Raw genomic sequence first — 13,526 nt, forward strand, 5'->3', positions numbered from 1 at the left:
CAACATTTTATGTCTTTAGGAAATTTTGTTATAATATATAATTTCTATACAAAATTTTGTCAAAATGTTATTTCTATAGAAAATTTTGTCAGAATTTTATTTCTGTAGAGAATTTTGTCAAGATGTTATTTCTATAGAAAATTTATGAAGCATTTAATAGTTGGAGAGGAATATTTTACAAAGTCTTCCAAAACATCAAGGATTCTACCAATCTACCAAACAGTAACTAATTTGCCATTTTTGGTAGACTCGTGTTCATAATTGTATATAGCCCCCATATAAAGCGACCCCCATATTTCAATTCTGGCTCTATAATACCAGCACAAAATTCATATCGGTTCGTAATTATTTCTTCCCAATATATACCGGTCAAGAACTGAATATATACGTATTTAATCGGCCTTTGTTTTGCCTAATATATATCCCGCATGGACTAAGTTACAATTAAGAAAATGATGTTAAGAAATTTTGAGATGCCTTGCCAAGTAATTTAATTGTGGATGACAGTCTTTAGTAAAAGTTTTTACGCAATCCATGGTGGAGGGTACATACGATTCGGCCTGGCCGAACTTACGGCCGTATACACTTTTTCATTATTTAATTGTCCAAAATTAAATTCGTCTATTAAAAACGGCCAAATAGTGCATTTCAAAACAAAATAATGTGGTGAAAAATGTTGAAACATTCATGAATGTAATAGTTTGTGGAACAATTTCCATCTTTTTTTGCTGGGATGTGGTTCCCTGTTCATTTCATTTCCCTTCCCAGATGTGTCCACCAGTCGTGAGCATATTTTTTCACTCTACGAAGCGCACATAACGACCAACCGGTTTCTTTACTTGGTTCTTGGTGTGATACCATTTTCCGTTTATTGATCTTTCACACGAATTAATTAACAGCCTAAAACATTAAAACCAAAACGAAAATAACAACGGTCAATGGTGGCAGTAGCAGTAGCAGCAACACCCGCTGCTGCGTTTTCTGCTAGCGTAACTTTTACTGCCCCTGTTGGCAGTATTACGATCGATATGACCTTGAAATATTCCATTTTTGGGTAGTTCTTTTGTTGGGTTGATTTTGTTTTAACGTCGTCTTTTAATTTTCGTTTAGTATTTATATTAACTCTAATTTGTATTATTCAGTCGTTGGTTATTTAATAAATTAACCGATTTTGTTATATGTTCTCATGGCACAATAGTAAATACAGGGCGATTCATATTTGAACGAATATACCGCAAAGTGGAGATAATTTTAGAAAATATTTATATGAGCAAATACTCTTGCAAACGAGTCCATCGTAATACTGATGCAAAATTTAAATTATTTGTATTGCAAAAAATGGAAATATTTTTTATTAATAATTCAAACCTGGAGTAAATTCATCTTAAAACCAGAAAAATTTGTTAACAATTCAATCACGAATTTAATTAATACAATTCTATTTTAATTGAAATTGCTTCAATCTCAAGAATTTTAGAAACAAACAAAGTATTAATTAGACATAACAATAGGCTTGATTAAAAATATAAATGATTTTGTTGAACCTACTCTTCTTCTTCATTACAAAAAAATATGATTTCATATTTAAACCAGTATTAAGTTGGCATTACTGCGCTAAAATAGCAATTTTTCCACGGTTACTTCTGAAATAAATAATTTTAAAGAAAATAAACTTTTTCTTTGCATCATTCCCCACCAAGTTATAGTAAAATTTTCCAAACAAGTTCCCAGCAAAAAACGCGTCGCCAAAAATGTAATGAAAATGTTCTTTTTGGATCTGTAAGTGGTGCAAAATTGACGCAGAAACGATGAATTTAACATGGGCTTGTCATAGGACCGAAGTCCTCCATTTCAACAGCCGTTGCACTGAATTTGCATCACTTCTTTAGGTGTGATCCGAATTCAATGTTTTGGATGTAAATTAAAAAATTCTGTGATATTTTGTCAAATAAATACTTTTTAAAATTTTTTTATAATTTTTGATGGATTCTAATGCTTGTCTGAAACGTTTGACCTCAAATATTTTCAAAAATGCACAATTTTTTCAGATTGGATATAGCATTTTTTTCGACAAAATTTTAATAATTTGTACCATTTTATCAATTCTTACTCTCTTATTAACCTATTTGAAACAAAAAAAGTTAAATTACCCATTGAAAATATAAAAAAGTAAAATTACCCATTAAAAATATAACAAGTATATACAGCACTAAGTTCGGCCGGGCCGAATCTTAAATACCCACCACCATGCACCAAATATTAGGGTTTCCTTTGAAATTTCAGCAGAGCTTGATGACTTGAGGACACTTCCCAAAGATAAATTTAAAGATTGCACCTATGAGGACTATATCGGATTCTGGATTTATAAGAACAATTTTTGTTTGAGTTTTAGAGGAATCAACATCTCTTGTAAGTGTGCAAGAAAATTATAAAATAACGTCTTGATTTGAAATCTTAAATCTGTAGAAGTAAAATCTGGAAATTTTACATTGAGTTTCAAGCAATTTTCATGATCAGTGCGCCTTCTACACCCTCAAGAAGTGAAGTCGGCCTATATGGAGGCATTACCAAATGGACCGATAAAAACTTAATCCGATACACGTTTTTGTGAGCCTAAAATACCAGAATATTTACAATTTCAGGCAAATCAGATAAAAACTACGGTTTCTAGAAACCCAAGGAGTTAAATCGGGATATTGTTCTTATGGGGGCTATACTAAAATATGGACCGATACTCACCGTTTTCGGCACACCTCTTTATGACCCGAAAATACCTCTAGATTTCCAATTTCAGACAAATTGAATAAAAACTAAGGTTTCTATAAGCCCAAGACCCCAAATCGGGATGTCGTTTTATATGGGGACCATACCATAACATGGACCGATACTCACAATTTTTGGCACACATATTTGTGGTCCTACAATTCCTCTAGATTTCCAACTTCAGGTAAATTGAATAAAAACTGCGGTTTCTATGAGACCAAGAAGTAAAATCGGGAGATCGGTCTATATGGGGGCTATACCAAAATATGGACCGATACTCACTATTTTTGGCACACGTATTTATGGTCCTACAATACTCTAGATTTCCAATTTCAGGTAAATTGAATAAAAACTGCGGTTTCTATAAGCCCAAGAAGTAAAATCGGGAGATCGGTCTATATGGGGGCTAGACGAAAACATGGACCGATACTCACCATTTTTGGCACACCTGTTTATGGTCATAAAATACCTCTAGATTTTAAATTTCAGGCAAATTGGATAAAAAACTACGATTTGTATAAGCCCAAGACCTCAAATCGGGGGGTCGGTTTATATGGGGACTATATCAAAACCTGGACCGATATAGGCCATCTTCGGACATGACCTGCCTGCAGACAAAAGACGAGTTTGTGCAAAATTTCAGCACGATTGCTTCATTATTGAAGACTGCAGCGTGATTACAACGGACAGACAGACAGACGGACATCGTTATATCGTCTTAGAATTTCTCCCTGATCAAAATATATATACTTTATATAGTCGGAAATCGATATTTCGATGTGTTACACATGGAATGACAAACTTATTATACCCCCGTCACCATTCTATGGTGGTGGGTATAAAAAAGCATGTTATAAAAAATTTAAACAAAAGAACAACCTGTGTTTTTAATATAAAGAACATCATTAGGAGTATATCTTCTGGAAGTGCTTTTAAAGTTGTGCCTATGGGAGAACTTCCAATTTTTTTTGCTGGGATGTTAATATTCTTATTAAAAAGGATTAACATTTTCAATTGTCTTCCTAACTAGCTTTTTTCATTAAAAGGTTAATTTTATCAGTTAATTTGTATACCCTGCGCCACACTGTGGTACAGGGTATTATAAGTTAGTGCATATGTTTGCAACACCTAGTGCATTAGCCGACTTATATTTTGAGTCTATAGATTTTGTAGAAATCTATCAAATTCTGTCCAGATCGAGTGATTTTTAAATGTATGTAGTTGCGACAAACCTTTATATTTAGCACCCAACACATTTGACGGATGTGATATGGTATCGAAAATTTAGATCTACAAAGTGGTGCAGGGTATAATATAGTCGGCCCCGCCCGACTTTAGACTTTTCCTACTTGTTTTTAATTGACTTTGTGACTCAGTTTCAATCAAATCGAAATGTTTTTGTGGTATTTTTTGTTTTCTGTGTACATTAGAAAGGGCATATAATTAAAAGAACATACGCAAAAAATATAGTATGCTCTCACCAAATGATTTATTTACATATTCAGATTAATGGAATAATGAACAAGGGGGATCAAAATTAACCACGATAATTTACTGCGACTTAACTGATCTACATATTAACGGTATTTACTAGGTAATTACATAAATTAACTTTTGACGTAACCGTTTTCGAATGAATAAATTAAATTTGTGAAATATTAAAAATATTTTGTAGATTAAGATTTTTAGGTATAATAAAAAAGCTTAGCACTCTTAAACAATGGCATTAGAAAGTATTATTTTTTACACTAAGAAAAGAAACTCTTTCGTATCACTTATACTGCAAATAATTAAACTTTGCCATTCCGTTTGCTGGAGATCGGTGAAATTTGGTACGTGTGTAAGTATATGACCACTAACAGCCATGCAAAAATTGGTCCATAGCGGTCCATAATTATATATGTCCTCATATAAACCAATCCCTAGATTTGGTTTACGGAGCCTCGGTCCATAATTATATATGTACCCAAACCTCTTTGAGAAGCTTTGAACCACTCATAAATGTCACTATCGCTGCAAAACTTTTTGGTGTTCGGTCGAACCTGGGATTGTACCCATTACCCTTTGTATGAAAGGCAGGCATGTTAATTATTGCACCCTTACTTTCTTACTGATTTATGTTGCGCAATCAAGTCCGATTCTTCCCCATTAATGTCAATTTGTCAATAATAAGTTTATCTTTTAATTGCAAATTAATTTTAAAACCATAAATCATGAATTTAACCATCAAACTTTAGGGATCATAGACCTCTTTACTCGCTCGCGATCAGTTGATATGGTCCAGCTGTCAGATTATAGGATTTGCATAACATTTCAACGAACACCTTATCAGTTTACCCCGAACTCCATATAATAAAAATACTGCCAGATACAAAAATCAACCGAAAGAAAATAAGAACAAAAAATCTCACCATTACGAAACCAAATGAAACTGAATTTCTAGTAAGTCACCATGGAAAATACCGGCTCCATATTAAGAGTAGAAAATGCTAAACCATATAATAAACTACACAAAAAAACAGTCCCATAAAAACTTGTTTCGGCATTCATTTAATAATTCAGTTCATCTTTTTATAGCTTCCCAGAATATTTGCATCATTTCGTATGTTATATAATATTTATTTTTTATTTTTGTTTTGTTTGCCGTTAAACTGGAAATGCCAAAGAAGAGTATCACGTGTTATATTAGTGAAACTGAGAATTGCGTCAATAAGAAAATAAATGTAAGTTATTTGACAATAAAATGAAGGGATAAATGAATTCGATTATGATTTAACTTCTAATTCTAAGTCTATAGTGTAGAATTCGTTCAACCACAAATTATTTGTATGTTATGTTTCACCCTAAGGCCCCAAATAGTTAATATAATTGTTTGGATAAAAACATATGTTTGTAATTTATTTGAATATTACACCCTAAATATTTATTAATATACAAAATATGTAAGTCAGTTTATTTAATTCTTTCATGTTGAACTTTTACCATTTATAGTTATTGAATAGCAGATGTGAGAAATGTTCTTTAAATTGAAAAAGCCTGCTCCTCTGGACACATATATTCAAAGAAAATATTTTGTTTTCTCGGACGGAAAATGTAGACTAAAATTTGTTGGCACAAGGACGCTAAGTCTAACAAGTATATACGGCCGTAAGTTCGGCCAAGCCGAATCTTATGTACCCTCCACCATGGATTGCGTAGAAACTTCTACGAAAAACTGTCATCCACAATCGAATTAATTGGGTTGTGGTATCTTAAAACTTCTTAACATTGTTCTCTAAATTGTGAGTTAGTCCATACGTGGTACATATTAGACAAAAAAGTTATGTATAGTTAAGTCTACAAATAATAACGAATCGATATGGACTTTTTGCACGGTACGTAGAGAGCCAGAATTGAAATGGGTCGCTTATATGTTGGCTATATACAATTATGAACTTGATATAGACCAATTTTTGTGTGATTGGGGATCTACTTATATGAGGGCTATATATAACTATAGACCGATATGGACTTAGTTAGGCATGGTTGTTAACGGCCATATACTAGCACAATGTACCAAATTTCAACTGACTCGGATGAAATTTGCTCTTCCAAGGGCTCCAAAACCAAATCTCGGGATCAGTTTATATGGGGGCTATATATGATTATGGAATGATATGGACCACTTTTGGCATGGTTGTTAAATATCATGTACTAACATCATGTACCAAATTTCAACCGAATCGGATGAATTTTGCTCTTCCAAGGGGCTCCGGAGGTCAAATCTGGGGATCGGTTTATATGTGGGCTATATATAATTATGGACCGATTTCGACCAATTTTTCTATGGGTGTTTGAGGTCATATATTAACACCACGTACCAAATATCAACTGAATCAGATGAATTTTGGTCTTCCAAGAGGCTCCGGAGGTCCAATCTGGTGATCGGTTTATATGGCGGCTATAAATAATTATGGACCGATATGGACCAATTTTTGCATGGTTGTTAGAGACCATATACTAACAACATGTGCCAAATTTCAGCCGGATCGGATGAAATTTGCTTCTCTTAGAGGCTCGGCAAGCCAAATCGGGGGATCGGTTTATATGGGGGCTATATATAATTATTGACCGATGTGGACCAATTTTTGCATGGTTGTTAGAGACCATGTACCAACACCATGTACCAAATTTCAGCCGGATCAGATGAAATTTGCTTCTCTTAGAGGCTCCGAAACCAAATCGGGGGATCGGTTTATATGGGGGCTATATATAATTATGGACCGATGTAGACCAATTTTTGCATGGTTGTTAGAGACCATATATTAACACCATGTACAAAATTCCAGCGGGATCGGATGACATTTGCTTCTCTTAGAGGGTCTGCAAGCCAAATTTGGGGGTCCATTTATACGGGGGGCTATACGTAAAAGTGGACAGATATGGCCGATTTGCAATACCATCCGACCTACATCAATAACAACTACTTATGCCAAGTTTCAAGTCGATAGCTTGTTTCATTCGGAAGTTAGCGTGATTTCAACAGACGGACGGACGGACATGCTCAGATCGACTCAGAATTTCACCACGACCCAGAATATATATACTTTATGGGGTCTTAGAGAAATATTTCGATGTGTTACAAACGGAACAACAAAGTTATTATACCCCCATCCTATGGTGGAGGGTATAAAAACTGAATTTTACAGGAGACGGGTTTATTTGGAATTTCTCAAAACCTGTATAAAATAGAAATAATTTTTCGTTCGGTGTTAAAATCATATTTATTCACCCTCAAAAAAAAAAATATTTCTCTAACATATGTTCCAAACATATTTTGCATGAAGCACATATATTATTGGATATTGCCGAAACATTATTAGGTTTGTTTTATGTGAACATATTATATATTTGGAAGCATATTGAGCCCAAAAATATTATATGCTTGGAATAATTTTCTCCCAAAGAAGATGGTGCTCAAAAAAATGTATGTCTACGTAATTGCATATTTCCTCACATCTTTCTAACTTCCACGATATTTTTTAGGTCTTAGGACCTTTTTCTGTAATACAAACAATGCTGAAGGAGTAATTCAATTGTATAATTTTGTTAAGTTTTACCTTTCGCCTGGACGGAGAATCGAACCGAGGACCATAGTGTTTGTAAGCCAACACACAATCCACTGGGCTACGTAGCTGTTATAGTCACCAATAGACAATTATCGTTATAAGTTACATTTATGTAGCATAGTTTGCAGCGCCCACGAGCCGATGCAAACAAAACATTATTCAACAGAAACATACATTTGTTGGCCACGTGGAGCAGTGTTTGTTTGCATCACCCACGAGCCGATGCAAACAAAACATTATTCAACAGAAATTGTCTAATATGGTGCATACACACTCTTCCGCTCAGAGCCCAAGTAGCGAAGTGTAGAGAACACTTGATTATCAAATACAAACGTGTACTTATCCGAAACAATATGTGTTCCGAAAAAAAGGAATAATAAAAATGTAAGTACAGTAGAATTCATTTATAGCGACCTCGGTTATAACGACCATCCGTTTATAACGACGGATTTTCAAAGCAAGTTTGGTTCTTAATAGTTTGTACATGCGCAAGTATTCGCTTAGAACGACTCCGGTTTTAGCGACCAACTGCTTTTAACGACCAATTTGCACGTCTGCTTTGGAATGGACATTCGGTTATAACGACGATGTAAGTTCTGTGTACTAATTTTTATTTTTTTCATTCCATTTTTTGTCGTCAGCCAATACTAAATAAAGAAACATATACTGCGGGGAATCACAGAATTTGTTTTCGACTATTCCAAACAGAGATGCAATTGACAAAGAAGAAATATTCAAACCAGTTTGAGTTGTAAAAGCTGATGGACGCATAAACATTCACTTTTTAATTACCAGCGGTGTTATAGAAATTTTTTAATTACATAAGAATCTGTAATTCAGCTCAACCAAACGCAGGTAAGGTTGCGTGCTGCACTTTTACTTGGATAAGTACTGTTATATCAAAGAGGGGGTTCCGAGAGATTATATAGTTCCGTTGAAATTATTGAAAGTAAATTATTAAAAGAAATTCTTGTAAGTAGAAAACAAACCACAATTCTAAACTATTTCCAATCTCAATAAATATGAATATACATGATAGAAAAAAAACTTAAAAATGTTGTGTACACTTATTTGGATACAACGACGTTCGGTTATAACGACATATAATTTCGGTCCCTTGGTGGTCGCTATAACCGAATTCTACTGTATAACGAAAAATATTGTAGGGAAAATTGTTTGGGAATGTATGGGAAAGTAGGGAATTTGTTTTGTGCTTGTAGGGTAAACCCAACATTTACCCTGACAACCTTTGTCCCGTTGTGCTTTGTTAGATTAAGGCAAAGCACCCATAAACATGTACCCCTTAATTTTCTTAAATATGCAACTGTTTATCTCCCAGACCTATATCAATGTTACCCCACAAATGCTTATGATTACTAATTCAGTAAGGGTGGTTTAGGGTATGATATAGTCGGCCCTGCCCGACTTTCTACTTTTTTTTTGTTATAGAGTTTTGAGGGGAATAACTTTAGATTTATTTAGATTTACAGTTCTGTTCTAAACAGTACTGACTATACTTAGACCTTTTTGGAATGGACATTTTTTAAAACTTTAGCCGCAGGTTAAGTACAATTTTTTCCATAACTTTTGATAGAAGTGTCCGTGCTTTTGACAGGACTCAAGTCACATCAATACGTATAAAAAAAAATAAAAAAACAAGTATATATGGCCGTAAGTTCGGCCAGGCCGAATCTAATGTACCCTCCACCATGGATAGCCTAGAAACTTATACGAAAGACTGTCATCCCCAATAAATCGTTTTCTAAATTGTGAGCTAGTCCATACGTGGTATATATTAGACAAAAAAGGTATGTGTAGGTAAGTCTACAAATAATTACGAATCGATATGGACTTTTGCACGGTACGTAGGGAGCCAGCATTGAAATATGGGGGTCGCTTATATGGGGGCTATATACAATTATGAACTTGATATGGTCCAATTTTTGTGTGATTGGGGATCGATTTATATGAGGGCTTTATATAACTATAGACCGATATGGACATAGTTAGGCATGGTTGTTAACGGCCATATACTAGCACAATGTACCAAATTTCAACTGACTCGGATGAAATTTGCTCCTCCAAGAGGCTCCAAATCTCGGAATCGGTTTATATGGGGACTATATATGATTATGGACTGATATGGACCACTTTTTGTTAAATATCGTATACTACCACCACGTAAAAAATTACAACCAGATCGAATGAATTTGGCTTCTCCATACGGCACCGGAGGTCAAATCTGGGAATCGGTTTATACGGGGTTATATATAATTATAGACTGATGTGAACCAATTCCTGCATGGTTGTTGGATATCATATACTAACATCACGTACCAAATTTCAACCGAATCGGATGAATTTTGCTCTTCCAAGGGGCTCCGGAGGTCAAATCTGGGGATCGATTTATATGGGGGCTATATATAATTATGGACCGATTTCGACCAATATTTGCATGGGTGTTTGAGGCCATATACAAACACCATGTACCAAATTTCAACCGGATCGAATGAAATTTGCTTCTCTTACAGACTCAGCAAGCCAAATCTGGGGATCGGTTTATATGGGGGCTATTTATATATAATTATGGACCGATTTCGACCAATTTTTCTATGGGTGTTTGAGGTCATATATTAACACCACCTACCAAATATCAACTGAATCAGATGAATTTTGGTCTTCCAAGAGGCTCCGGAGGTCAAATCTGGTGATCGCTTTATATGGGGGCTATATATAATTATGGACCGATGTGGATCAATTTTTGCATGGTCATTAGAGACCATATACTAACACCATGTACCAAATTGCAGGATCGGATGAAATTTGCTTCTCTTAGAGGCTCCGCAAGCCAAATCGGGGGATCGGTTTATATGGGGGCTATATATAATTATTGACCGATGTGGACCAATTTTTGCATGGTTGTTAAATACCATATACTAACGCCATGTACCAAATTTCAGCAGGATCGGATGAAATTTGCTTCTCTTAGAGGCTCCGCAAGCCAAATCGGGGGATCGGTTTATATGGGGGCTATATATAATTATTGACCGATGTGGACCAATTTTTGCATGGTTGTTAGAGACCATATACTAACGCCATGTACCAAATTTCAGCCTGATCGGATGAAATTTGCTTCTCTTAGAGGCTTCGAAAGCCAAATCGGGGGATCGGTTTATATGGGGGCTATATATAATTATTGACCGATGTGGACCAATTTTTGCATGGTTGTTAAATACCATATACTAACGCCATGTACCAAATTTCAGCCTGATCGGATGACGTTTGTCTCTCTTAGAGGGTCTGCAAGCCAAATTTGGGGGCAATTTATATGGGGGCTATACGTAAAAGTGGACCGATATGGCCCATTTGCAATACCATCCGACCTACATCAATAAAAACTACTTGTGCCAAGTTTCAAGTCGATAGCTTGTTTCGTTCGGAAGTTAGCGTGATTTCAACAGACGGACGGACGGACATGCTGAGATCGACTCAGAATTTCACCACAACCCAGAATATATATACTTTAAGGGGTCTTAGAGCAATATTTCGATGTGTTACAAACGGAATGACAAAGTTAATATACCCCCATTCTATGGTGGAGGGTATAAAAACGAACTCCATCAAAGCATGCTAAGTCGACTCAGCGTACTCTGGAATGAAGACATCGATATGTTCTAACACATTACCATAGATATCTCAAGCATGTTATTCTAGTCTATAAACATTTTATGCTTGCACTTAAAAATAATGTGCTACGAAATCGAAGCTTGCTAAAATTTAGAACATCATTACTATATAAAGGAAAATATGCTCACAAAACCCAAATGTACCGCTGCAACAAAGTGGAATAAAGTTGAAAACACTATATATGCCCATTTTTGATGCAATCGGCTCAGACAGATGAGGCTATATATTTAAGCGTTGATCGGCCCACTCGACTTTAGACTCTTCTTACTTATTTTGAAATATGTGATAATAATGAGATCATTTTGCTAATTTTACTTGTATTGAAAACATTTTTAAATTCTTCACAATATAAAACCATTTCATAGCATTTTATAAACAACTTAAACTTTAATTATAGTATTAGTTTTAGAACAATTTATCTTATACTAATCAGTTATTCTGTCACTGTTTGTACTTAGGAAAGTTGCTTAAATGTAGGATGATAACCAAATTCATCAGCGTAAAAAGAAATTTCATACTTCTTGCCATCGGGTGCAGTCCAGGAGCTAGAACCACGCATAACAATAGCCGAACCTTCATCTGTGGTTTTTAATTCACCAGTTTCTTGACGGGATATTCCATTACTAGTATCATAGCTGAAACAAAAGGATATGAAGATGTTTACATACAAATTGTTATAAATGTTATATACTTACGCAAAATTATATTTGTCGACACCATTATTATCAGCTTCCAAACGTAAAATTTCTGCTTTACGCTCATCATGCTGAGGGGCACAAAGCACAACCGAAATCCAGCAGATCAAAATTGCAATTGATAATTTCATGATGATATTTGAATAAATGAGAAATTGCTGTGTGTACTGATGTTGCTATTACAAGCACTTTACTCTGAACTGATACCAACTCTGACCTGTGGTCTCATTTTATACCAAAAATTAAAAAAATAATTGAAATAAAATATATACAATATATTATTATTATTTTTTAACTATGACTATAAAAAGGGTATCTTCGTGTCAGTGGAATTTCAAAATAAAATATTTTATATTTAGTTGACAAAACAAAAAAAAGCATAATAAAAAATAAATAACTACACCCTCAAATGTAATAAAAATCTGAAGTCATCGTCAACATCAATGTAATTACCAACCTCACAGTACCACTAATGAAAGAAGATACCATACGCACGCACTCATCTTCACACTTGTGAATAAACCATGGACGTACAATGACTCTTGCCATTGATTTAACAGATTTTGTCGTTGTTGAACGGTAAGCTTTTTTTAACTTCCGATTAAAGATATAAATTCATCCCAATTTAATTTAAGAAGAACTAAAACAAAACATATACGACCGAAAGTTCGGCTAGGCCGAATTTTATGTGCCCTCCACCATGGATTGCGTATCACATGTGTTGTGGTAACAGTTGAAAAGTTTTTCAATGGTGGATTATCCCACCTCAGTAATGCTAGTGAAATTTCTGGGTGTTTCAAAGCTTCTCTAAGTGGTTTCACTGCAATGTGGAACGCCGTTCGGACTCGGCATTAGAAAGGAGGTCCATTGTCATTGAGCTTAACATAGAATCGGCAGCACTCAGTGTGTGTGTAGAATGTTGCTCCTATTTTGATTTTGGAATTCACTCTTCAGTTGTCAAAATGCCGTCCAAGCAAGAAGAGCAGCGTATCAAAATTTTGCTCGCGCATCGCGAAAATCCAAGCTACTCGCACGCAAAGCTGGCAAAATCGGTAAAAGTTGCCAAATCAACCGTTACAAATGTAATTAAAGTGTTTGGGGAACGTTTGTCGATAGCCAGGAAGTCTGGATCGGGGGGAAATCGAAAACCGGAAGCCGCTGAGACGACAAAGAGAGTCGCCGGTAGTTTCAAGCGAAACCCTAACCTCTCCGAGATGCCGCAAATAAGCTGGGTGTATTGTCTACAACCGTGCATCGAGCCAAAAAACGAGCC

General features: G+C 35.1%; 1 protein-coding gene and 1 long non-coding RNA gene across 2 annotated transcripts in view; one reads left to right on the forward strand and one right to left on the reverse strand.

The window, feature by feature from the left end:
• Nucleotides 1-13,526, forward strand: part of LOC142235035 (uncharacterized) — a 73,317-nt gene that overhangs the window by 30,014 nt on the left and 29,777 nt on the right. The window lies entirely within an intron of this gene.
• Cpr65Au (Cuticular protein 65Au) lies at nt 11,856-12,430 on the reverse strand. The gene is made up of 2 exons (XM_075306425.1): nt 12,254-12,430; nt 11,856-12,193 (listed from the first exon to the last, which is right to left on the reverse strand). The coding sequence occupies exons 1-2, from the start codon at nt 12,382-12,384 to the stop codon at nt 12,013-12,015; spliced, it is 312 nt and encodes a 103-aa protein (XP_075162540.1). The 5' UTR covers nt 12,385-12,430; the 3' UTR covers nt 11,856-12,012.

Source organism: Haematobia irritans, chromosome 4 (genome assembly GCF_050003625.1).
Source record: "Haematobia irritans isolate KBUSLIRL chromosome 4, ASM5000362v1, whole genome shotgun sequence".
Classification (NCBI taxonomy): Eukaryota; Metazoa; Arthropoda; class Insecta; order Diptera; family Muscidae; genus Haematobia; species Haematobia irritans.

What these genes read in the sequence shown, in the direction of transcription:
- Cpr65Au (XM_075306425.1), bottom strand. Translation starts at nt 12,384, where the DNA reads ATGAAATTATCAATTGCAATTTTGATCTGCTGGATTTCGGTTGTGCTT. An exon ending in GTCGACAAATATAATTTTGC is followed by an intron (nt 12,194 to 12,253) that starts GTAAGTATATAA and finishes CTTTTGTTTCAG; the next exon opens with CTATGATACTAGTAATGGAA.